At 45.2% G+C, this 27901-nt stretch overlaps 2 protein-coding genes across 2 annotated transcripts in view; both read right to left on the reverse strand.

Moving 5' to 3' along the window:
• The window catches only part of LOC139388509 (sodium/calcium exchanger 1-like), a 39110-nt gene extending 15538 nt beyond the window's left edge, over window positions 1-23572 (reverse strand). Inside the window, exons 1-2 of the mRNA XM_071135206.1 lie at window positions 22172-23572; window positions 21437-21954 (exon numbers count right to left, since the gene is read on the reverse strand). Of these exons, the coding sequence (XP_070991307.1) occupies window positions 21437-21954; window positions 22172-23506 (1853 nt within the window). The 5' untranslated portion in view covers window positions 23507-23572. The remainder of the gene's footprint in view (window positions 1-21436; window positions 21955-22171) is intronic.
• Window positions 1-27901, reverse strand: part of LOC139387827 (mannose-P-dolichol utilization defect 1 protein-like) — a 275911-nt gene that overhangs the window by 24098 nt on the left and 223912 nt on the right. The window lies entirely within an intron of this gene.

A 27901-nucleotide genomic window follows, 5' to 3' on the forward strand; every position in this document is an offset into this window, starting at 1 on the left:
GAAGGAGGTCAGAGACCTGGCAGTGTCGTGCCAAGACAACAACCTCAACGTCAACAAGACAAAGGAAATGCATCATCTAGTGAAGTTAGGAGGCTGCAGAATGCACAGAATAAAGCAGCAAGGATTGTTTTAAGGTGGAGATGTGGTTCTTCTGTTGCAGGCATGCGCAGTGTTCTTGATTGGTCATCAATCGACAAGGTAATTGAAAAAAACATGCTTATTTTATTTTATAACATATCATTTAAAACGGACAAGTTCCATTCACAACAGTTTTCAGTTGGTAAGAGACAGACATTCAGTAAATACTAAGAATAGATTGTCCACCATCTATGCGTTATCCAGACAGAAAACAGAAATAGGCAAAAGAACATTTCGATTTAGAGCAATACAGAAATGGAATAAATTAACTGAGTAAACTAGAAACCTTTCAATATATACATTTAAACATTATTTTAAAACAATTTAAATATAGTATATAGAAATGTTGTGGGATTATAGTAGATGAAAAATCAATATTTTTTTAGATTGAGTATTTATTGGGTCATTATGCTAGTATTATGTATGTTTGTAATAGTGTGTTATATGTGAAAGTGTGTCTATATTATAAATTGTATTTGAATGTTTAAGGACTCTTGGAAGATTAGTCCAAATGGGGACTAAAAGAAATCCAAATCAAATCAAATCAAACAAAAGAGCTTATCACGGATTACAGGAAAGAGAGAGCCGAACACGCCCCCATTCACATCGACAGGGCTGCAGTGGAGCGGGTTGAGAGCTTCAAGTTCCTCGGTGTCCACATCACTAAGGACCTATCATGGTCCAAACACACCAACACAGTTGTGAAGAGGGCACAACAATGCCTCTTCCCCCTCAGGCAACTGCTCGGCATCCGACCGCAAGACGCTATAGAGGGTAGTCCGTATGGTCCAGTACATCACTGGGGCCGAACTCCCTGCCATCCAGGACCTCTATACCAGGCGGTGTCAGGGGAGGCCCTAAAAATTGTCAAATACTCCAGCCACTCAAGTCATAGATTGTTCTCTCTGCTACCGCACGGCAAGCTGTACTGGAGTACTAGTGATTATAGTGATTATATTGTTATTTCCCTCATCAATCTACACACAATACCCCACAATCACAAAGCACTTTTTTTTTTTTTTTTATTAATTAAAAAACAGATCACTGCTGGGTCTTCCTTTGTAATCTGTAATGGACTGTAGCCCCTGACACATGTGGCACCATGTTAAAGACTGATGACAAACAGCAACCATTTTGGTGTGAGACAGATCAAAAAGGACCTTATTTATTTATTTATTTACAGTTAACTGAAGTTGGCTTGCAAACTAGCAAGTGACAAGAACGTTATCCAGCCTGCATAGCAACCATTTTGTTTATAACGGACAACGAGTCCTTTTGCATAGCAACTATGCAAAAATAATTAGCGTCTTGGTCACATCTGTAGCAACATGGCCAAAAGAACTTACAAACAAATCTTGGTCCGGACTATATCTTCTGGTGGAAAAATGAAATTGTATGAATTGACTTATCAAAGTAAGGTTAATGAAAATATGTAATTCATTGTTATTTTAATATGTTGGTAACAGTTTGTTTGATGAATTATTGTCTCATCAAACCAGAGCCGTTGTGTCTGTGGATTTGTGTCCCTGAGGAATGGTTGTGAGTGACGAGCTGCAGTATGGGTTCACCTGCAGCCCACGGCACCTGAATCACTTTCTCAATGTGCTTCTGGGTGGCTGATGAAAAGGAGCTCCAGAATCCCAGAGGAGTGATGATTAGAGAGAACAAAAGGAAAGCTGGCCCCCTTTTCCTGTATGTAGGTACAAGTACTCTGGTGAGTCTGACAGGGAACCCTCTAAGTCCCATTACCGAAACTCCTTTTTATGTGAGCTTGCTGTGGGGAGACCAGTCTAAGTCTCTCCGGGTGCTTACTGACTCTGGGGCAGATGAGAGTTTCATGGACACTACCCTGGTATCAGAACTCAGTTTCCCTACTCAACTCCTCTCTGTTCCCATGGATGCCAGGGCACTAGACGGCCGCTCCATTGGTAGAGTCACACACAGCACAGTTCTCATTAATATGCGGGTATCTGGAAATCACTGTGAGCCAATTCAGCTCCTCATTGAGTCCCCTCACATACCTGTTGTTTTGGGTTTTTCTTGGCTCCAGAAGCACAACACACATATTGACTGTACTACGGGTTCCATCCTGGGTTGGAGCTCGTTCTTCCATTCATACTGCCTAAAGGCGGCACAGCCTTCTCCGAAATGTCTGCCTACAGGGTTAAGTACGGTCTCTGAGGTTTTCCTGGAGGTTTTTCAGCAAGGCTTGTGCTACCTCCCTTCCTCCACATCGTCCTTACGATTGTGCTATTGACCTCCTTCCGGGCACCACACCGCCTTGAGACCGGCTATATTCTCTGTCTGGTCCGGACACCAAGGCCATGGAGGAGTACATTGAGGACTCACTGGCTGTTGGGAGCATTCGCCCTTCGGCCTCTCCTGCCAGCGCAGGATTCTTCTTTGTGGGGAAGAAGGACAAGACCCTGCGTCCATGTATTGATTAACGGGCCTCAATGACATTACGATTAAAAATCGGTACCACTCCTCTCTTCAGATTTTGAACCTCTCCAGGGGGCTACTATATTTTCCAAACTGGACCTTCGAAATGCTTACCACCTTTTGCGGATAAGCGAAGGAGATGAGTGGAAGACAGCTTTCAACAATGCCAGTGGACACTATGAGTACCTGGTTATGCCGTTTGGACTCAACAATGCGCCGCTGTCTTCCAGGCCCTGGTCAGTGATGTGCTCCGGGACATCTTGAATCGTTTTGTTTTTGTCTACCTTGTTTTCTCTCGTTCTGCCCAGGAACACATTCTCCATGTTCGACAGGTCCTTCAGTGCCTCCTGGAGAATCAGTTGTTTGTAAAGGCTGAGAAGTGTGAGTTCCATCGCTCCACTATCTCCTTTCTGGGATACATTATTGCTGAGGGGAATGTTCAGATGGATCCGGAGAAGGTGAGAGCGGTGGTGGATTGGCCCCAGCCCACATCCAGGGTGCAGCTACAATGGTTCCTGGGATTTGCACATTTCTATCGCCGTTTCATTTGGGACTACAGCAACGTGGCGGCTCCCCTCTCTGCACTCACCTCTCCCAAGGTACTGTTCACATGGTCTCCAGCAGCGGACAAGGCTTTTGGGGATCTAAAGCAGCGATTTACGACTGCTCCCATCCTCATCTATCTTGACCCGACTCGTCAGTTTGTGGTTGAGGTTAATGCTTCCGACGTGGGAGTAGGGGTAGTTCTTTCCCAGCGATCCGTCCAGGAACATGTCCCGTCGTCTTAACTCTGCGGAGAGAAACTATTATGTTGGGAACCGGAAACTTCTAGCTATTAAGATGGCTCTGGAGGAGTGGAGACATTGGCTGAAAGGGGCGGAACATCCATTTATGGTATGAACGGATCATAAGAATTTAGAATACCTCAGCACTGCCAAGCAGCTCAACCCAAGGCAAGCTCGTTTCGCTCTGTTATTTACCTAGTTCAATTTCACCATCTCCTACTGCCCAGGGTCAAAAAACAAGAAGCCGGACGCTCTATCCCGTCTGTACAGTTCCACTGCCACTCCCTCTGAATCTGAGACCATCCTCCCGGCCTCTTGTTTGGCAGCTTCTGTTGTTTGGGGAATTGAGGCTCTGGTCCGTAAGGCACAGCATTCCCAGTCAAACCCTGGGGGCCCGACTAACCGGTTGTTTGTTCCTGATTCGGTCTGGTCTCAGGTCCTGGAATTACCTCCAGGCTTACCTGTCATCCTGGTACTCATCGAACCCTGGCTTTCCTCCGTCAACGCTTCTGGTTGCCCACCATGGTTCCTGATGTCTCGGCCTTCGTCGCCGCATGCATGGTGTGCACGCAAAGCAAGACTCTGCGGCAAGCTCTGTCTAGCCTCCTACAGCCACTCCCTTTCCCACATCGCCCATGGTCCCATATTTCCCTGGATTTTGTCACTGGGCTTCCTCTGTTAGATGGCAGCACCACCATCCTGACGGTGGTTGACAGATTCTCCAAGGCCGCCCATTTCATCCCTCTTCCAAAGTTATCTTCAGCCAAGGAGACTTATGGTGCAGCAGCTTATGGTGCAGCACGTCTTCCAAATCCATGGACTCCCGGTTAACATTGTGTCGGACTGGGGTCCTCAGTTCTCATCCCATTTCTGGAAGGTGTTCTGTGCTCTTATCGGGTCATCAGCCAGCCTGTCCTCTGGGTTTCATCCCCAATCTAACGGCCAGTCGGAGTGAGCCAATCAAAATATGGAGACGGCACTCCGGGTCTTGTTGCCAGTAACCCCACCATCTGAAGTCAGCAACTAGTCTGGGTGGAATATGCCAGGAACACTCTCCCCGGCTCGACTACTGGACTATCCCCCTTCGAATGCTCCATTGGGTATCAGCCCCCGCTCCTCCCAGAGCAAGAAGTGAAGGACAACATACATTCAGCCCAGTTCGCCCGCCGCTGTCGACGTACCTGGAAAAGAGCGCGGGTGGCTTTTCTCAAGACCACCTCCAGGTATCATCGACAAGCGGACCGCCACCGGACTCTGGCTCCTCGCTATCGGGTCAGGCAGAGGGTATGGTTATCCACTCGGGACCTACCCCTCCGGGTAGAATCCCGTAAACTTTCCCCCCGTTTCATTGGTCCTTTCCCCATTTCTAGAGTAATTAGTCCCACTGCTGTCCATCTGCTGTTGCCCCGTACCCTCCGTGTTCACCATACTTTTCATGTGTCCAGGATTAAGCCCTTGTCTCACAGTCCTCTGTCTTCTATTACTAGGCCCATCCCTCCCCCTGTGTCATCGATGGCCAGCCAGCATATACGGTGAGACGCCTCCTGAGGGTTTGACCACGGGGCAGGGGTTTACAGTACCTGGTTGACTGGGAGGGTTATATCCCGGAGGAGAAGTGCTGGGTTCCTGCTAAAGACATCCTGGACCCAGCCCTTATCTCTGATTTTCCCCGCCGACACCCCGGTCAGCCAGCTATGCGCCAGGTGGCGTCCCTAGAGGGGGGGATACTGTCACGCTTGATCTGTTTCACCTGTCCTTGTGATTGTCTCCACCCCTCCAGGTGTCGCTTATTTTCCCCATTGTATTTATTCCTGTGTTTCCTGTCTCTCTGTGCCAGTTCGTTGTGTATGTTTCAAGTCAACCAGCGTGCTTTTCCCGTGCTCCTGCTTTTTCTATTGTCTTTTGCTAGTCCTCCCGGTTTTGACCTTTGCCCGTTTCGGGACTCTGTACCCGCCTGTCTGACCATTCTGCCTGCCTGCCTGCCACTCTGTACCTCCTGGACTCTGAACTGGTTTTGACCTTTTGCCTGTCCACAACCATTCTCTTGCATACCTTTCTGGATTATAATAAATATCAAAGACTAAAACCATCTGCCTCCTGTGTCTGCATCTGGGTCTCGCCTTGTGCCCTTATACTTCTCATGAACCATAAGTCCAAATACTGTAACACTAGATTCGGTATGTAGGCCCATGATACATCTCTTAACTTAGTTTGAGAAAAGATGATTAAGAGATGGCTGAGATATTGATAAATCCCAAAAAATGATTTGAGGTAATAAATGTAATTAAATCCTTTGTAAATCCGCTCCACAAAGGTCTATCAACTTGGAAGTTCTGCAATCTTCTTCTCCTCTGTCACGTTGGTAAGAATGTGACAGAGGGAGACAGGCGCAGGAATACCCAAAGGAATACCCGCAGGAATACCCAAAACACACAGTACAGGTACTCACACGTACCAACGGACATTGTAACAATAAGGGCACATATATACAAATACAATCAATGGGAATAGGGGCCAGGTGTGTGTAATGAAAGTTCCAGAGGGATCCATGACATCCTCATGAATCTTATGTCAGATTCCCTTCATATTTTGTATTTAGAGTCATTATTTTGACTCATTTAATGGCTTTGAGAGATATCTTTTTTTACTTCATTCAAATAAGTCCACACTGTACCCATAGATGCACGTTAGCACATTTGCAAATGATAAAAATACTTTGCAAATATTCTTCACATGAACCATAAGTCAAATTGACAACAGATTTGGTATATAGACTCAATGAATAAGCCTCTAATGAATTTGAGAATGATTAGTTGCTGCATTCAAAGTAACGCTGAAAATATTTAACAAATCTTAACATAGACCATTAGTCAAATATATCCCATAATTGGTATACACTGAGTGTACAAAACATTAAGGACACCTGCTCTTTCCATGACATAGACTGACCAGGTGATTCCAGGTGAAAGCTATGATCCCTTATTGATGTCACTTGTTAAATCCACTTCCATCAGTGTAGATGATGGGGAGGAGACAGGTTAAAGAAGGATTAAGAACTGTAACGCTGTTTTTCACACTCAACAGTTTCCCGTGTGTATTAACAATGGTCCACCGCCCAAAAAAAATACCAGCCAAATTCACACAACTGTGGGAATCATTGGAGTCAACATTGACCAGCATCTCTGTGGAATGCTTTCGACATAAACTCAATACATGAAATAATGACTTTAGAAATGATTACCTGCTGCATTCAGAGGTAACCAACCTACAGCACTAGACTAAACTTCACTTGCGTCATTCTTGTGGTATTGAAAGATAAGCATTGTAACTGATTGCACATAAAGAAAGATAGATCAAATCAAATCAAAGTTAATTTGTCATTTGCGCCAAATACAAAAGCTTACAGTGAAATGCTTACTTACAGGCTCTAACCAATAGTGCAAAAATGTATTAGGTGAACAATAGGAAAGTAAAGAAATAAAACAACAGTAAAAAGACATACAGACACCGTCTAGTCAGGCTGATTGAGGTAGTATGTATGTACATGTAGATATGGTTAAAGTGACTATGCATATATGATGAACAGAGAGTAGCAGTAGCGTAAAAGAGGGGTTGGAGGGTGGTGGGTGGCGGTAGGCAATGCAGCCCGGTTTGCCAATGTGCGGGAGCACTGGTTGGTCGGCCCAATTGAGGTAGTATGTACATGAATGTATAGTTAAAGTGACTATGCATATATGATAAACAGAGAGTAGCAGCAGCGTAAAAATAGGATTTGGGGGGGCTTTGGGAGGGGCACACAACGCAAATATTCCGGGTAGCCTGTTCAGGAGTCTTATGGCTTGGGGGTAAAAACTGTTGAGAAGCCTTTTTGTTTTAGACTTGGCACTCCGGTACCTCTTGCCATGCGGTAGTAGAGAGAACAGTCTATGACTGGGATGGCTGGGGTCTTAGACAATTTTTAGGGCCTTCTGCTGATACCACCTGGTGTAGAGGTCCTGGATGGCAGGCAGCTTAGCCCCAGTGATGTACTGGGCCGTACGCACTACACTCTGTAGTGCCTTGCGGTCAGAGGCCGAGCAATTGCCGTACCAGGATGTGATGCTCTCGATGTTGCAGCTGTAGAACCTTTTGAGGATCTCAGGACCCATGCCAAATCTTTTTAGTTTCCTGAGGGGGAATAGGCTTTGTCGTGCCCTCTTCACGACTGTCTTGGTGTGTTTGGACCATTCTAGTTTGTTGTTGATGTGGACACCGAGGAACTTGAAGCTCTCAATCTACTCCACTACAGCCCCGTCGATGAGAAAGGGGGCGTGCTCAGTCCTCCTTTTCCTGTAGTCCACAATCATCTCCTTTGTCTTGGTTACGTTGAGGGAGAGGTTGTTGTCCTGGCACCACACGGCCAGGTCTCTGACCTCCTCGCTATAGGCTGTCTCGTCGTTGTCTGTGATCAGGCCTACCACTGTTGTGTCGTCTGCAAACTTAATGATGGTGTTGGAGTCGAGCCTGGCCATGCAGTCGTGGATGAACAGGGAGTACAGGAGGGGACTGAGCATGCACCCCTGTGGAGCTCCAGTGTTGAGGAGCGTGATCACACAGTCGTTCGGAACAGCTGATGCTCTCATGCATGCCTCAGTGTTGCTTGCCTCGAAGCAAGCATAGAAGTGATTTAGCTCGTCTGGTAGGCTCGTGTCACTGGGCAGCTCGCGGCTGTGCTTCCCTTTGTAGTCTGTAATAGTTTGCAAGCCCTGCCACATAAGACGAGTGTCGGTGCCGGTGTAGTATGAGTCAATCTTAGCCCTTTATTGAAGCTTTGCCTGTTTGATGGTTTGTCGCAGGGCATAGCAGGATTTCGAGTCCCGCACATTGAAAGCGGCAGCTCTACCCTTTAGCTTAGTGCGAATGTTGCCTGTAATCCATGGCTTCTGGTTGGGGTATGCATGTACAGTCACTGTGGGGACGACGTCCTCGATGCACTTATTGATAAAGCCAGTGACTGATGTGGTGTACTCCTCAATGCCATCGGAAGAATCCCGGAACATGTTCCAGTCTGTGATAGCAAAACAGTCCTGTAGTTTAGCATCTGCTTCATCTGACCATTGTTTTTATAGACCGAGTCACTGGTGCTTCCTGCTTTAAATTTAGCTGGTAAGCAGGAATCAGGAGGATAGAGTTGAGGTCGGATTTACCAAATGGAGGGCGAGGTAGAGCTTTGTACGCGTCTCTGTGTGTGGAGTACAGGTTGCACTCTGGTTGCACATTTAACAGAAATTTGGTAAAACTGATTTAAGTTTCCCTGCATTAAAGTCTCCGGCCACTAGGAGCGCCGCCTCTGGGTGAGTGGTTTCCTGTTTGCTTATTTTCTGATATAGCTGACTGAGTGCGGTCTTAGTGCAAGCATCTGTCTGTGGAGGTAAATAAACAGCCATGAAAAGTATAGTTGAAAACTCTCTAGGCAAGTAGTGTGGCCTGCAATTTATCACAATATACTCTATACAATATACAGTATACTTCAGGCGAGCAAAATCTAGAGACTTCCTTAGATTTCGTGCACCAGCTGTTGTTTACAAAAATGCACAGACCGCCCCCCCTCCTCTTACCGGACTGTGCTGTTCTATCCTGCCGGTGCAGCGTGTATCCCGCTAGCTGAATATCCATGTCTTCATTCAGCCACGATTCCGTGAAACATAGGATATTACAGTTTTTAAAGTCCCGTTGGTAGGATATTTGTGATCGTACCTCGTCTAATTTATTGTCCAATGATTGCACGTTGGCGAGAAGTATTGATGGTAAAGGCAGCTTTCCCAGTCGCCTTCTCTGGGTCCTGACCAGGCATCCGGCTCTTTGTCCTCTGTACCTGCGTCACTTCCTCCTGCAAATAACGGGGATGTCGGTCCTGTGGGGTGTTTGGAGAATGTCTTGTGCGTCGTCTTTGTTGTAGAAAAAATCGTTGTCTAATCCGAGGGGAGTGATCTCTGTCCTGATATCCAGAAGCTCTTTGTCTAATCCGAGGTGAGTGATCGCTGTCCTGATATCCAGAAGCTCTTTATCTAATCCGTGGTGAGTGATCGCTGTCCTGATATCCAGAAGCTCTTTTTTTGCCGTAAGATACGGTTGCAGAAACATTATGTACAAAATAAGTAACAAATAATGCAAAAACCCCCACATAATAGCACAATAAAACTGTATAAAACCCATAAAACTGCTGCCATTTCTTCTGGCGCCATTTTACATGATAGAGTGCTTGCTTTGTTATCTAACAGATCTTATGTCCTTTCTGTCATCCTGTGAACACCCGTTCATTGCTGCTCGCAGCAATATTTATTACTGTTATTATTGTTTTATCACTATTGTTATTAATCTAAAGGAGCATTAATCTAAACTGATGCTTCTCTTGGTCTTCTGTGAAATGTTCTTCTTTGTATTGCATCACCTAACTGGGCCCTTTTCAAATCAAAGCCTAATATATATATATATATATATATATATATATATATATATATATATATATATATATATATTTCATTAATACAGAGTTAGTGAAGCATCACATCTGGGTTCATAGTATTAATGTGGCTTTAGCATTGAAAGGTTGAGATAGTGCTTGAAGCCATTCTAGGTTGAGGCCATTCTACTGTTCTGTGGGCATAAGGCTAGTGCATTGTAGTGGCAGGGCTGGAAAACATGATACCTTTCCAAGGAGGAGGCTGCTCTGGCACTGGGAGCGAGGAGAAAGTGTATATTAGGAGAAAGTGTATATTAGGAAAAAGTGTATATTAGGCAATAAATTCTAATATTTATCTCTGTACTTCTCCATTTAAAAATGAATGTAAATCCCTTGCGTAGTCCTATGAGCGGTGCTTTTTCCCAAAAGACTGTCTGTGTCAGCCATACTCAATGGCCAAGATCGATGATAAATCTCCCACTAGCTCCTCTTTTCTCTGTCCCTGTTCTCTTCCCACACTTTCTTTAGAAAGCTCTCTCCTTTTCTTTAGCGTTTATATTCTCTCCCACATTGTCTGCCCTGTTTGCCTGATGCTTACAGTGTAAAAGCCATACCTTTATTAAGGGTAGATGCAACTGCTTTTCTTTCAACAATTAATGGTTTCTATACACCAAAAACGTTCTAAAATGTTAGTCATACATCAAAAGCCCTGTTTTATCAATACTTCTTTATTTTTCATAGATGAAGACAGAATGATAGAACTGCTGAGGCAAAGAGGAAGAACCCCACGGAAGAGATGAGAGGAGGGATTTAGGGAACAACTCTGAAACAGAGCCACCTCATAATTACTGTGAGAGAGAGCGAGAGACCGAGGGAGAGACAGAGAAAGAGACCGATCTGAGGTATGATATAAGATGAGGAATGTAATTAATCTTTACCCAGTTCTCTTCCCTGGCGTAGGAATTATAACCCTCTGTAGTCCCTAATTGTTTAACATATACTGTGGGGGCGAGTGGCTGGGGGAGACTGAGAGAGAGAGAGAGAGAGAGAGAGAGAGAGAGAGAGAGAGAGAGAGAGAGAGAGAGAGAGAGAGAGAGAGAGAGAGAGAGAGAGAGAGAGAGAGGACATCTAGGGAAAAGGTGATCATGTTAAGGGAGCTATCTCTCCATCTATCAGCAGCCTGTCTTCTCTCTTTCTGCAGTGAAATACAAAATACACCTCTCATCACATACATCTGATGCTGAGATATAAACTATAAATTCTCAACTCAGTGAATCTGAGGGGGTGGTAAAGACAAAAGTGTAGAGAGATAGAGACAGATGAAATCTGTCTAAACATGTTTGATGTTGTGGTGGCAGGTACAGTAGCCTAGCGGTTAAGAGCGTTGGGTCAGTAACCAAAAGGTCGCTGGTTTGAATCCATGAGCCGACTAGGTGACAAATCTGTCAATGTGCCCATGAGAAAGGCACTTAATGCTAATTTCTCCTGTAAGTTGCTCTGGATAAGAGTGTCTGCTAAGTGACAAGAAAAGTTGAAGTAAGCTCAGTGAAATTGATATGTGTCATTTCCCTTGCAACATCGCCGCTCAATGCCAAACTGATTTCAAAGCAACAACACAGAGAACTCTCTTTTACCACCATTAAAATATCCATTTACAATTATGTAAATCCAGTTCTGTTTATGAGGCCTAACAGCAGACAGCAGATACTGCTGATAGTATTGTGGTAGCAGTATTAACATGGTACAGTAGCTGCAGTGGTAGCAACAATCTCCATGGTAAAGTAGCATAGTAACGGTAGCTTTGGCAGCACAATCCTGTGACGGAGATGAAGTCCCTAGTCCCTAATTACAAGCTCTCGTGAACTGCGACAGAGCGTCCAACGTTATGTTTGAGTTCCATGCCACATGCAGTGTTAATGGCCAAGGGGGAAACGTAAATAAGCCAGAAAAAAATAACTGCAGTAGGGTGCGAAATGTACTGTATACGAGGGATGTTTAGTTTCATGCAGAAAAACAGTTGTGGTGTAGAACTGTAGAACCAGTACACTGCTGCATTGGCAATATTCCCTAGTTTTGTGAGTACATGTGTGTTTTTTAAGTGATACTATGTATGTGTGTTTTTTAAGTGATACTATGTATGTGTGTTTTTTGTAGCATATTACACTCACTGACGTACAAAAGGCATGGAAGCACCCAGTCAGAGTCAGACACACACAGTAAATGTAGTCTGACAGTGGAAATGTTCGGCTGCTGTGGTGTGCTCTTTAGTAGGTCTCAGTGGGAGCCCATGTGTTTGCATCAGCCTTCCACACTCTCAAATTAAGTCTGTTTCTATCGCTCTCCCTCCATCTCCCTAACGATATGTGGGCGGCTGTCTATTTTTGTCCACACACACACAAACACAAGCTGGGACACGCACAGGCAGTGGTTTGGCTAGCAAAAAAAAAAGCTTTTACAGAAGAGTCAGTGAGACGTCACACACACCCTGTGTGTAATGACTGAATAGAGCATGCCAGTAAGAGAACACTACACTGCTGCACTAAGGAGGGGTAATGAGAGATAAGCTACAGACTGTGACGTTACTGTACACAGATATTATTTGGATCCTCTCCTAAAATACACAGGCAAGAAAAAGAGCAGGACAGAGACAGGAAAGATACAGAGACACAGTCATCAGATCCACATCAGATCTCTCTACACGGTCCTGAAGGCTAAAGTGAGGGAGCGATGGAGGGAGGCAAGGAGCAGCTGCTATGGTGTGTCAGAGGACCCTGGTGGGTAGCAGGTGAGGAGCTGGGGGTGCAGGTCACCCAACACTGCCTGCTGAGCATGAGGTCTTCAATAACCACAGAGATACAGGGCAGGGGTGCAGGGGAGACTTGAGAACATGACCCAGTTTTCGACAAACAGTGATTGATTACATGGTAACTCAGAATACTGTATTATTCTTTTGATTTATTAGTTTAATTGTATTTGTTTCCTGCTCTACTTATGCAGGAGTCGTGTGAAATAGTACACACCCTGTAACATTTTGCCATGGCCCAAAACAATCACAACAGAAATAAAATGAAAATGCAACAAATAAATAAAATAATCTGACTCCTCTTGTCCTGATTTGTGACACCTGATACATCTCCAATGTAATGATGCTTTTGGTTTAGGCAGAGATATAGATTTGCTCATCACTGCAGCTGCACCTTATGGCGTAAGGATTAGAGGCGATTATGTTTCTGTGCTTTGGCAAAAGACAGCGTGTGTTTGTGATCTGAATGGCTATTTGATCAAACGGATGAAAAAAATAATCACACCGAAAAAGACAATACACTATAAATACTCATCAAAGCTGCCAACATCATGGGGAAACATTTTCCCCAGTCAATCTGTAATTCCCTTCATAATGAAAAATAATACAAGAGTTTTGTCTTCATTAGAAATGGCAGAATAATACTTGTTTCATGTGAGATATCCCCTCCCACTGGTGAGGTAATATCATCTGTCAATTAGCACAATACGGTGTGTGTATGTGCCTGTACGTACATTACTGAATGTGTATGTTCATGTGTGTGTGTGTGTATTTCAGTCTTTTGGATGAATCCAGGGTAGAGGATTTGGTTAACACATCAAAAAGACCAGCTAAAATGAGGCAAGATGATTATGTGGATAAGAACTCTGAATGTATTAAACACTATAGCTGCAGTATCTACAGTATGTTATTCCCCATACAGTGAGTGTCCTAACTCATTTAAGTAGCTGGGTAACAGAGTGTAATTGCTATTCCAAATGACTGACAGATGAGAAGCATGGGGGAAATATATGAGTTAGTACAGAATCAGAAATAAGGACAGTGAGCAGAGGAACAGAGGAACAGAGAGAGATGAAAAGGGAGAAGACCTTTAAGACATCTACTGTAAAAATTATGTGCTTTTCACCTCTTCCAAAGATATGGATTACTTAACAAACCGCTGTGTTCTTTTGTTGTTTTCAAATAACAACATCTTCAAAGTTCAGAGCTTTTTGTAACCTCTTTAAAAAATCCCTCCTCTGGTGAAATTCAAACAGACTCATTTGTGTTCAAATAACTATTATAAACCGGGTAATTTGGGACCTGGATTCTGATTGGGTAAACAGCATTCCAACTGTGTGTATATCAGACATATACCATGGGTATGAAGAAAAACTACTTGTTTATGGTTATTTTTATGTTGATAACCTGTTTATAATAGCAATAAGGCACCTTGTGTGTTTGTGGTATGTGCCCAATATACCACTGCTAAGGGCTGTATCCAGGCCCTCCGCTTCTCTTAAAAAAGAGAAATAATAGAAAAATAACAACACAAGGAATAAATGCACAATGAGTAAATGATAACTTGTCTATATACACAGGGTACCAGTGGGCGGGCCTTATTGCTTAACTAGCCCCTGACCCTGCAACTCGAGTGTGGCGAGTGTGTGTGTGTGTGTGTGTGTGTGTGTGTGTGTGTGTGTGTGTGTGTGTGTGTGTGTGTGTGTGTGTGTGTGTGTGTGTGTGTGTGTGTGTGTGTGTGTGTGTGTGTGTGTGTGTAAGTGTGTGTAAGTGTGTGTGCATTTGTGTCAGAATGCTCAGGTGGTTATTGATCCAGTAGTCAGTGAAGTCATAGACCCAGGATAGTGAGGAATATGCCTGTATTGATTCCCCCTGTAGAGCCTGTCTCTCTCCCAGCGCATCTGGTTATATAACTGGCCCCTTTCCCCGTTTCCTTTTCATTGCATTGTTTTATGCTTGTTTTTCCCTCTCGGGCCTCGAATAGCAGAATAAACAACACAAGAGTGCAGTCAGTGCTCTACACACTCTAAAGAGCAGACAGAAACAAACAGACACACACAAACAAACATAGAAAAATAGAAAGGGGGTTTATGGAAACACTAATCCACAAATCTAGATAATTTTTTAGGATGGGAGGTTTGTCTGCAAATCCCAGTGTATTTAATGGAGCTCAGAACCGAAAGGGAAACACAGCAAACTGCATGCTTCAATTTTAAGCTCATTAGTTTGCCTGTTAAAGTTGGCCTCGTCCTTTCCTACTCCTCTACTCCCACCGTCAAGCACGCACGCACGCACGCACGCACGCACGCACGCACGCACGCACGCACGCACGCACGCACGCACGCACGCACGCACGCACGCACGCACGCACGCACGCACACACGCACACACACACACACACACACACACACACACACACACACACACACACACACACACACACACACACACACACACACACACACACACACACACCTCAGATGAAGACAACACATGCACCTGTCCCTCCACCCACTCATCTAACATGTATACACACCACTCTTTTCCCAGGCATGATTACCAGCGCTTTTCACAGGCATGATTACCAGCACTTTTCACAGGCATGATTACCAGCGCTTTTCCCAGGCATGATTACCAGCACTTTTCACAGGCATGATTACCAGCGCTTTTCCCAGGCATGATTACCAGCGCTTTTCCCAGGAATGATTACCAGCGCCTTTCCCAGGCATTATTACCAACGCTTTTCACAGGCATTATTACCAACGCTTTTCCCAGGCATTATTACCAGCGCTTTTCTCAGGAATGATTACCAGCGCTTTCCCAGGAATGATTACCAGCGCTTTTCACAGGCATTATTACCAACGCTTTTCCCAGGCATTATTACCAGCGCTTTTCCCAGGAATGATTACCAGCGCTTTTCACAGACATGATTACCAGCGCTTTTCCCAGGCATGATTACCAGCGCTTTTCCCAGGAATGATTACCAGCGCTTTTCCCAGGCATTATTACCAACGCTTTTCCTTAGGCATTATTACCAGCGCTTTTCCCAGGCATTATTACCAACGCTTTTCACAGGCATTATTACCAACGCTTTTCCCAGGCATTATTACCAGCGCTTTTCTCAGGAATGATTGCCAGCGCTTTCCCAGGAATGATTACCAGCGCTTTTCACAGGCATTATTACCAACGCTTTTCCCAGGCATTATTACCAGCGCTTTTCCCAGGAATGATTACCAGCGCTTTTCACAGGCATTATTACCAGCGCTTTTCACAGGCATTATTACCAACACTTTTCACAGGCATTATTACCAGCGCTTTTCTCAGGAATGATTACCAGCGCTTTCCCAGGAATAAATCCCAGCGCTTTTCACAGGCATTATTACCAACGCTTTCCCCAGGCATTATTACCAGCGCTTTTCCCAGGAATGATTACCAGCGCTTTTCACAGGCATTATTACCAGCGCTTTTCACAGGCATTATTACCAACGCTTTTCACAGGCATGATTACCAGCGCTTTTCACAGGCATTATTACCAGCACTTTTCACAGGCATTATTACCAATGCTTTTCACAGGCATTATTACCAGCGCTTTTCACAGGCATGATTACCAGCGCTTTTCCCAGGAATGATTACCAGCGCTTTCCCAGGAATAAATCCCAGCGCTTTTCACAGGCATTATTACCAACGCTTTCCCCAGGCATTATTACCAGCGCTTTTCCCAGGAATCATTACCAGCGCTTTTCACAGGCATTATTACCAGCGCTTTTCACAGGCATTATTACCAACGCTTTTCACAGGCATGATTACCAGCGCTTTTCACAGGCATGATTACCAGCACTTTTCACAGGCATTATTACCAACGCTTTTCACAGGCATTATTACCAGCGCTTTTCACAGGCATGATTACCAGCGCTTTTCCCAGGAATGATTACCAGCGCTTTTCACAGGCATTATTACCAACGCTTTTCCCATGCATTATTACCAGCGCTTTTCACAGGCATTATACCAACGCTTTTCCCAGACATTATTACCAGCGCTTTTCCCAGGAATGATTACCAGCGCTTTTCACAGGCATGATTACCAGCGCTTTTCACAGGCATTATCACCAACGCTTTTCACAGGCATTATTACCAGCGCTTTTCACAGGCATTATTACCAGCGCTTTTCACGGGCATGATTACCAGCGCTTTTCTCAGGAATGATTACCAGCGCTTTTCACAGGCATTATCACCAACGATTTTCCCAGGCATTATTACCAGCGCTTTTCACAGACATTATTACCAGCGCTTTTCTCAGGAATGATTACCAGCGCTTTTCTTGTCACACATTTCAGGGTTGTTCCATGTCATTTTAGCAAACAATGACACCCACCATCTCAAATTATTCTGAAATATTGTCTGCAGTTAGAAACAGATAAGATAAGCATTTTCTTAGGTGAAAAAAGTGTAAATTCCCCCCCAAATTACAAAATTACATGTTGGTTTCCTTACCCTGTAAGCAGTCTATTGACAGTAATCATGCTTTGGTTTTGTTTACCTGGTGACTGTTGTAACATTGGCCCCGCCCGCCTGACTAGCATCACTACTCTGGACGGTTGTGACTTAGAATATGTGGACAACTCCAAATACCTAGGTGTCTGGTTAGACTGTAAACTCTCCTTCCAGACTCACATTAAGCATCTCCAATCCAAAATTAAATCTAGAATCGGCTTCCTATTTCGCAACAAAGCCTCCTTCACTCATGCTGCCAAACATACCCTTGTAAAACTGACTATCCTACCGATCCTTGACTTTGGCGATGTCATTTACAAAATAGCCTCCAACACTCTACTCAGCAAACTGGATGTAGTCTATCACAGTGCCATCCATTTTGTCACCAAAGCCCCATATACTACCCACCACTGCGGCCTGTATGCTCTCATTGGCTGGCCCTCGCTACATATTCGTCGCCAAACCCACTAGCTCCAGGTCATTGTGGAAGGACCACCAGACGGAAGGCTGGACTCATGGATAGTAGCCCAACTAGGCATGTGAGTCAAGGGGACCTGAGGCAATTAAGCACAGCTGATGTCATTTACAAAATAGCCTCCAACACTCTACTCAGAAAACTGGACTGAGCTAATGACCTATTATCTTTTCCCTACAAGAGAGAGGAGGGAACCAGCAAGAAGGAGGGAAAAACCTACCTCTGGAAGATGGCTACCAAGAGAGAGAAGCTAACCACGAAGAACTATTAAGACGGTGACAAACCCATGACTTTTGTTGTAGTTTAAAGTATTGTGTTCCTGTTTCTTTTTTTTTCTTACATTTTTTTTTTTACCCCTTTTTCTCCCCAATTTCGTGGTATCCAATTGTTGTAGTAGCTACTATCTTGTCTCATCGCTACAACTCCCGTACGGGCTCGGGAGAGACGAAGGTTGAAAGTCATGCGTCCTCCGATACACAACCCAACCAGCCGCACTGCTTCTTAACACAGCGCGCATCCAACCCGGAAGCCAGCCGCACCAATGTGTCGGAGGCTACACCGTGCACCTGGCAACCTTGGTTAGCGCGCACTGCGCCCGGCCCGCCACAGGAGTCGCTGGTGCGCGATGAGACAAGGACATCCCTACCGACCAAGCCCTCCCTAACCCGGACGATGCTAGGCCAATTGTGCGTCGCCCCACGGACCTCCCGGTCGCAGCCGGTTACGACAGAGCCTGGGCGCGAACCCAGGGACTCTGATGGCACAGCTGGCGCTGCAGTACAGCACCCTTAACCACTGCGCCACCCATGTTCCTGTTTCATCTGGAGAAGAAGATGTATGTTTTTCCTTGGGAGATTTTCATTGATTATGTTGGAGTGTTTGTGTTGACCAAATGCCCTCAATAGAGAACGGTGTTCAATCAAGAAACCAACTCCTGACTCGTTTATTCCACCTTTCCGCTTTAGAGTGACGCCAAATGACTTGGTCCGCTCACATCATCTATAAGTCTTTGCTAGGTAAAACAATACCTTATCTCAGCTCAATGGTCACCATAGCAACACCCACCCGTAGCACGCGCTCCAGCAGGTATATTTCACTGGTCATCCCCAAAGCCAACACCTCCTTTGGCTGCCTTTCCTTCCCGTTCTCTGCTGCCAATGACTGGAACGAATTGCAAAAATCACTGAAGCTGGAGACTTGTATCTCCCTCTCTAACTTTAAGTATCAGCTGTCAGAGCAGCTTACCAATCACTGTACCTGTACACAGCCAATCTGAAAATAGCACACCCAACTACCTCATCCCCATATTGTTATTTATCTTTATTGCACATATGCACACATGCACACATGTATCTCCACTTGCACATCATCTGCACATCTACCACTCCAGTGTTAATGATAAATTGTAATTATTTTGCCTCGATGGCCTATTTATTGCCTTACCTCCCTAATCTTCTACATTTGCACACACTGTAAATATATTTTTCTATTGTGTTATTGACTGTACGTTTGTTTGTGTAACTCTGTGTTGTTGATTTTGTCGCACTGCTTTGCTTTATCTTGGCCAGGTCGCAGTTTTAAATGAGAACTTGTTCACAACTGACCTAATTGGTTAAATATATATATATTTTTTTTAATGCAGTTTTTTTGGCTGCCGATACTTCACCACCCTGTGAAGTCATGGTGAACTTTGCAGGGTGGGGAAAGTGCACGGGCGAAGAGCTTGATGCCCTTTTCCAATAAATATTGAGGGTCTTAATTTGTATGCCAGTGACATCAGAGGAGGTTGGTGGCACCTTAATTGGGGAGGACGGGCTCGTGAGAATGGCTGGTGCAGAATGGGTGGAAAGGTATCAATTGCATCAAACACATGGTTGCCATGTGTTTGATGCCATTCCCTTTGCTCCATTCCAGCCATTATTATGAGCAGTCTTCCCCTCAGCAGCCTACACTGAGTGACATGATGATTGGTGCTTAGCTGCCAATTAACAAATAAGAATGATCTTGCTCTTATCCATCTCATCATATAACCTGACCTGTCCTGTCCACTTTATCAGCGCACCCTTGTCTAGAGAGCAAGCGCAAATTGGGTTTGTGTGACAAAATCATCGATAGAGTAGAAAATGCAATGGAAACACATTTAACTTGTGTTCATTTGGTACAACTTTAATGCAAAAGTGGTTGTAATGTGCAGTACATCATCCCGCACAGCCTTTTATCCGCAACAAGCCAGTTTAGGCTTTTTTTATAATATTCACATGAAAATTGGTCACAGTCTCATGTTAGAATTGGACGTTCATCCATGTTTCTCAAATATTACATTTACAAGTGTTTAAGGTTAAGTTTAGGCATTAACTCTGAATTTTGAAGGTTAGGGTTAAGTTTAGGCATTAGCTCAGAAAACTTAAGGTTAGATATTAACTCAAAATGGTTAAAACCTCTTAGATGTAAAGTCGCCTGTTTAGGGGATCTGCATAGTTCTGGTACCGCTTCTGACCGACATTTTTGCTTATAAATTGATCTGTGGACATTGTAGATCAGCGCTCACTGTTGCCCCTAGTAGCCGGTTTCAAAGTCATCTCGCAACGTCCTCAGCAATGGATGGATGTCGAATACTGACTGAATACTGTATCACGGGTGACCTTCATTGATTTACACAATACATTTTTTTATACTTTAGGATGATTTTGACATGAATCATGAAAATGCTCATATAGGTACCATTGACTTGCATTGGATTTGTGCCACAAATATATCAGGATGTAGGATGGGACATAAACTGAACAACTTCAATGACTAATTTCTCTGAACAGGGTAAAATAACCATCACCAAATTCGCTCAGAATACATTACATAGTACGAAGAAACAATACTCCAAGCCACAGCTCCATACTACTTCTCAGACATAGAGAACTGATACTGTATACTGGTTATTAGGGTGGGATTGGTGTGGGGTGTGGGGGGTCCGTGGGTGGCTTTAGAATTCATTTTAATTTAGGTGCAATCAATTACTTTAATTTCTCAGAGATCAAATCATATTTCAACAAAATAATGATGCAGCAGGAATGCAAATCGTATCTGTTTCTAACTACAGAAACGATTTCAGAGCAATCGTAGATGGTGGATGGCAAAATCCTCTTTCTTGTGCTTTTTGAGGTGGAACAACCTTCCATGAAGCACAAACACACACGCCCACACACTACTCTCTAAGCTCTCTTCCTCATCCGTCAGCCAACAATGAGAGACGAATGTTAAAACACACCGCTTTACACTCTCATCCCCTCTCTACCTCTCCTTACGCCCTCCTACCTCCTTTCTCCCTCGAAATCTATCACAATTTTCTCTAGTCTAAATCATCACTGAAATCATCACTGAAATCATCACTATCAGACAAACCGGTTCCATTTTCTAAACCCACTGCTTTTCCCTTTTCACTCAGTCCCCTATTCTTTATTTATCTTCCTTTAGATACTTGGCCACCATGTTTTTCTAGCAGTATTAATTTAGTTTCATCCTCTCTCTTTTACTAGTCTCTTCTTCATGTTCATATTACCTTCTTGAAAATTGTGAAATCCCAAATGCCAACCATTACTTACCCATTACAATTAATTAACTCCCATAGAAAATATAGTGTTCTAATATAGCTACATATATTTATCCCTTTCATCACTACCAATTCCTCTATCTCTGTCCTCCACACTGCATCCCCACTGTTAGATCTCCTGCTGTTTATCTCCTCTCCAATCCTGTTTCAAATACGTGCCATCTATGCCACAAAAATGGCCCATAGAATACTATGCTGAAATGTAACACATCAACAGCAGCAGAGCAGTGGACAGGACAGGAAGTGGTGTTACTCACATGGTCTCGTCGTTCTGGAACTCCAGTTTCCCGGCCACCTCCTCATAGTCCTCCTCAGCTTTGGCGGTGCCCTCCAGGGTGTGGTAAGGGATGGCCACTTTGCCCCTGGCCCCGGACATCCGGTGCACCTTCACCTGCATGGTGCCCACGCTCTCGCTCACCCTCATCGAATCTACTTCAAACGTGAAGATGCCTGCGTGGTCATCATCATAGATGGTTACCGTGGCGGTGTGGGCATTGCCGAGGGCGGCTTTGGGGGACAAGTGGGGGGAGAGGTTGCGCATGCTGCTGGTGGTAGTGATGGTGCTGGGCTCCAGGACAGCCACCTCGGCACGGTGCACAATGCGAGGGTTGCTGAGGTGCACGTAGAAGTGCTCATCCTCTTCAAAGATGTCGTCATCAATAACCCCCACGGTCAGCTCCTTCAGCGTCTCACCGGGTTTGAAGACCAGCGTGCCCTCGGCAAACTCATAGTCTGAGCCGGCATTGGCTGTGCCGTCCTCGGTCCGGTAGTCTACCTGCATTGACCCAGGAACAAAACCAACTCAATGCCGATTTAATTTATTCATTAGACAGAAATAATTAAAATGTCCCCCTGGCTAGATCCTTATCTCATCTAAAAACCTTTCCCATTATTACATGTGGCTTGAGTGATTGATTTTTAACATAATAATCTTTCCATTATACAGTATAATTAGTATCAAAGACAAATACGAGTTGCTTGTCCCCACTGACCTTGACAGTGCAGCCGCTTTCACCCCCATGGCGCCCAACAGACAGCTTGAGCGAGCCACAGTTCTCGAAGCACTGGTAGTGGGAGGGTTCAAACTGCAGGTAAATAGTGTGGGGATCCTCCTCCTGTCCACTGGCCTCATGGCAGTTCACCACCTTCCTGGCTTGGTCGGCAGCATGCTTCTTCAGGATGTTCCCAGCACCGATCATCATGCGTGTGGCCTGGATGCGGTAGAAGGCCCTGCTCTTCTGCTGCTGGACCAGAACCTGGTAGTTGGCCATCTCAATCAGCTGCTCCGTGTCCTTGTCTGGGTGCCTCTGTTTCAGCTCCTTCAGAGTGCGGGCCATGTCCCTCCGAGCTTCATCCTCCTCTGAGCCCATCCCCCCGCCCTCCTCCACCCCCTCCAGCATGCCGTCCAGCACCTCTTTGGGGTGGGGGTGGGAGTTGCCCCCCTGGCCATCCATCTCCATGTCCATCTTGGTGAACATGCCGTCACCTTCCGTCTCGATGATGATGCCGCGGGCCTTGTCGACACGGTAACGCTTGTGGATGTACTTGTAGAAGAGCAGGCGTCGGTCTGCGACCCAGGCCTGAACCACACAAATGGGGAAGAACATGAATGTGAGCACGGCCTCCCATACCTCCACCTCCCCCGGGGATATGACAGCCAGGATCAGGTAGAGCCAGATGTAGGCGAAGATGCTCCAGGTTGCTGTGATAAAGAACACCCTCAGGTGCTTGATCCTGCGTGTTTCGTTCTCTGGCACCACGTACACACAGAGGGCGATGATGACGAACATGTTGAAGGCTGCGCTACCCACAATGGTGCTGGGGCCCAGGGAGCCTGCCTCAAACGAGTGGCCACACACCTCGATGACAGACAGCAGGATCTCTGGGGCAGATGAGCCTAGGGCCATCAGGGTCAGGTTGGATACTGTCTCGTTCCAGATGCGTACGGTGGCTGTGGTGGTCTCTCCGTTGGGCTTCTTGATGGTGATCTCTTTCTCCTGAGAGGTGATGACCTCAATAGAAGACATGAAGCGGTCGGCGATAATGGACATGCCCAAGAACATGTAGATGAGAGCCACAAAGTAGACGATAGCCCGCGCCACCTTGTCGCCCACTGACGGGTTCTGAGGGTTCCACATGGGCAGGACCACGCCCTCAGAGCAGGGGTCTCCATCAGAGCAGTTGCTGGGCGGGCTTCTGGGTGCTGCTTGGTCTGAGCCGGCCTGGGAGAGGTGGGTGAGCCCCAGGAGGAAGAGGAGGAAGAAGGACGTGGAGAGGCAGGAGGCGGCGAAGGGGTGGACAAGGCTCAGAATGCGGGTGTGTAACATGCCGGCGTCTGGACATTCGAGTCAGCTGGCTCCAGAGATAAGCCCACTTCACATTCAATGTCTTAACAGACACCCCTGGAAGACACAAGGGAAGAAGTGTAATGAGTTACAAGAAAGACTAGCACAAGCAGAATATTGATTGTTAGCTGCTGCAGATAGATCATTGTAAGGTCCACAAGTCCTCGTCTTTCCCCAAGGCTAGGTGCTCTAGTGGTCGATCACAATGTGATGAGAGAGTTAGTTACAGTGATAGTTTATTCCATCCCATATATCTGGTTCATTAATTGAGGCCTGGATGACAGTGAAAACCAGCAGACCAAGTAAGTAGATCTCCAGAACCTGAATTATCGACTGCTGTTTTAGATGTTTTTTTTATTGAACCTTTATTTAACCAGGAAAAGCCCATTGAGACCCAGGGTCTCTTTTTCAAGGCAGACCTGACCAAGGCAGCAACAAACAATACATTACAGAATTAAAACATACAACAATACAACAACATGATCCAGCCTTAAAAGAAAGCATTTGCACTCCTCTGTAACAGAGTCTCCCATCATTATTTTAAGTTCATTCAGTGGCACTAACATATGTAGATGAAGCATGGACTGTAGATTATTCCATGCGTCTGGTGCAGAAGAAGAGAAGGCAGTCTTGCCTAATACTGTGAATGTCCAGCGGACTTTAAATAGCAACCACCTAGCAGACCGGGTATGGTAACTGTGGGTGCTGAAGGAGACCAGACTACAGAGGTAAAGAGTGAGTTTACCCAGCAGGGCTTTGTAGATGAACACATACAAATGTATATTTCTGCGCATATGAAGTCAGGCCAGCACAGTACAGATGAGCCCCACTGTTGTTTTACCAACCTTAGAAAATCTCCTCTTTGGCAAATAAAGCGCCACAGCTAAATGCACTTACCGTAACCCTGTTTCTGTTGTTATTGGTGTTACAATATCCATTGCTACTGCTGTAGCTGATGCTGTCAACCAGTACTTTAATACTTTAGTTCTCTGAATATCACATTCAACAGCTCCTGTTTCACCCCTTCTCTGTTGTGTGACTGACTTCCTATTGTGCTGCCGTGTCAATGTTAACTCTGTAATAGATCAAGTACAGTGAGTGTTCACTTTGTAATACACTTTTTGGAAAAAACTAACCCTCACTCTTCTAAATGTTTCTGTCTAAGGAGCTTAACAAATGTGTTAAACAGTGGCCCAGAGTCAGTGGTAACAATAACAGTGTAATACATCATATTCACAAAAAGAGAACGTGTTTTTTTTCCTTCTCATCCCTGAAACGTTCTGGCTGAGGCGTGTTTTAGAAGAGCCCGTATCACGTACGGAAGACCAATGATGCCTCTGCTTCCTTAGCCTCTCTTTCTCTACAAACAGCACAGTACAGTCACATCAGCAGCTCCTGTCCCTCCAAGCCGTACAATGGTCCACAATCTCTCACCTCCTAGTGCCAGCCTCCCCTCCCCTCTCCATGTGAACACCTCACCAGTCGCCCACCTCTTTGGTTGATCATAACCCTATAAGCAACACTTCAGGACTGCTTTGTTTCCAAACAATGATCATCGACAGCTATTGTACCAATAACAACAGAAACAGCCTCTCTGGGTAAGTGGGTAAGTGCATTTGAACATAGCGGCTTACGAGCTAAAGAAGAGATTGCTCAGAGGTGGGTGAACAGAACAGCATCCCTGATCTGTGGAGGGGATCTAGTCCTCTATTCACAGTTCACATTTTCATCAGCCTAACTGCTCCAATGGCTCTCCCTGGAACTTCAACTTCTTGGAGGGGAATTATGGTGTTTTTTCCTTCCATTCTCCCAAGGAAAATTCCTGCAGCCACTATAAGCAGTTCAACACACTGCTGTGCGGTATGTGATGCATGGTTGGCCCTATACAGATGTTGGACCTTAATTTGACCAGTACTGTCGCCACAAAATAATACTGCAGCAACAGGATTTCAATGTTAAGTCCATAATGTTGCTTGATCGGTGGTTGGGCTATTAGCTGGCCAAAATTAGGCTACATGAAAAGTGCAATACTGTTAATATAACCATGAGTTATTGCAGGTTTTCAGTGAATTTATGTAAATCATGAAGCCATTCTGCATTTCCTGAGTTGAAGGACAATTCTGTATATACTACCATAAGGAGAAGCTTCCGGCAGCCCCGGCAGAGATGTTGCCAGTCAACGGTCAGAGTTGCTACCTCGTCTTGTCAGGCCGACACTTTATTAGTGATGTAGCCAGCTAGCAAATTAACTTAATTTACCACGCAACATAGCCCAACATAGTGTGAGACTGGAGAGTAGCTGTAGTTCCCCAATGGTCGACAGGCTAAAACACTCTGTGGCCATGGCACGCACATGTATGCACCCTGACTATTAATTTAATGATAAGGAACAGAGATCTGGAAAACAGTGAGCAACCATGTATGGTCAGCTAGGGACAAAATGTCTGCGTCACATCGAAAGGACATAGAAGCCTCTGAGCACCTTTAAATTGGTTTGGTTCATTGATTTGCACCCTTAAAACGCCAAGCGTCTTCAAGCATGTAAACCTTTAGCAAATGAGGCGCACTGTTGAGGGGTCAAATAGGAAATTGTTGCATCTCAAAAACATTGTCATTCAGAGCCAGGAGGATTATATAACATTACAAGATGCCAAGACGAAGAAGACTGCATGAATATTGAGAAGATGTGTTATGGATTAAGATAGGATTATAGTTGGATTAAATGAGAGGAGTAAAAATACAGATTTTCTGTAGGGAGCTCCCTTTGCTCTCTTGGAGGTGAGTCAGGTGCTAAAATAGACTGACAGACACACTTGGCCTTAGAAACACAGAATCATCTCAACTAGGGGGGGAAGTCAGGACCGAATCTCAGGAGACCCAGACCAAGCATACAGTATAGAGACTATGACAAGACCATCAGCAGAGACATCAGGTGCAAAGATCCAGATTCCAGACAACACCAATACATTGGGTTCAGAGACACAGACCAGACCCAGAGCTGGACATCAGCCGTGTGTGCGGTAGAGAATTAATCAGTGGTCCAATCAGCTAGCCGTCGTCTCTCTCTGCCTCCACTGAGAATTCTGCCATCAGTGACCAAACCCAACAGGCCAGAAACAACAAATAGAGTTTGAAACAACATGAGTAAACCATATCCACCATCAGATTTTTCTTGGGCAGAATATGCTAGTACAACTTGATTCAATTTCCTTTCAAGTTTCACTGTGTCTAGACTAGGTACCGCACTCCATCTCAATTTCTATTTGACATTTGTAATTGTATTGCTACCCACATAGACTTGATGGTATACATACCCATGGATTTCAGTTAGCAAAGGGCTGTTTTACTTGTGCAGATTCCATGTGGTAGGGGGTTTGGTTTGGGGACCAGAAGCAGTCAATACTGTATTTACACCATATCTGCCTCACTCTGCCTCTTCAGTCCAGCCTAGTCAATATTGCGCACACCTCCCCTCTATTTTCATCTACCTCCTGACAGCAACCCCCTCCACTCTGCTGAGCAATGCTACACAGATCATGTAAATCCTATAATACAGTAACTGATCATTGATATGCCTATACTCTTTTAACAGTTTTCATTGTGGCCCAGAGACCGTAAAATCAATTCAGTGCTAATACTGAATATACGTTCCAATACTGAGACTAACCATGAAGGCAATCTCTTCGAGGCCATGCAACGTAACTGCCTCATTAATGTCAGCTGATTATGTAATATACAAACATCGTTCTTTCTCCAGGTTAGACCACAGGGCTGCTCACCGCTAGCGCACAGCAAGGGGAATGAGAGCAGAGCAGCACACTATGAAGGGACCAATAGAGAGGAGCTAGAGAACACCTGCAGGTCACCCCTGCTGTTCTCACACTACTGAAGCATGTGTTCCCTATCGTTAACAACACACAGTCAGACACCCTGTCAGGGTTTGACCACCCGGCTCTCCCTTTGCTCTCTGTCTGGTGCCTGATGTGCAATAGGAGGGCCTATTTAACTTATATACGCAGGGAGTCAGGATGAAGGTGCAGAAGGTACGCTTAATGATAAGAAAAGGCAGATAAACAAAACAGGAGAAGCGTACTGAATGTGAACAAAGCCATTACTGCCTGATGACTGAGGCTACTGAGGGCGAAATAAAGAGAACGTAATCAAGGTGATGATGAGGTCCAGGTGTGCGTAATGATGGGGAGCAGGTGTGCATAATGATGATTGCCAGGACCTGTGGTTAGTAGACCGGCAATGTTGAGTGCCGGAGCCAGGAAGCGGGACTAGGTGGAGAGCCAGACGTGATCACCAGGATGGAACACGGGAGCTTCACTGCGGTGGCGGTCCGCCTGCTCCTTCTGGAGGCAGATGGCGTGCTGG

The sequence above is a fragment of the Oncorhynchus clarkii genome, chromosome 29 (assembly GCF_045791955.1).
Source record: "Oncorhynchus clarkii lewisi isolate Uvic-CL-2024 chromosome 29, UVic_Ocla_1.0, whole genome shotgun sequence".
NCBI lineage: Eukaryota > Metazoa > Chordata > Actinopteri > Salmoniformes > Salmonidae > Oncorhynchus > Oncorhynchus clarkii.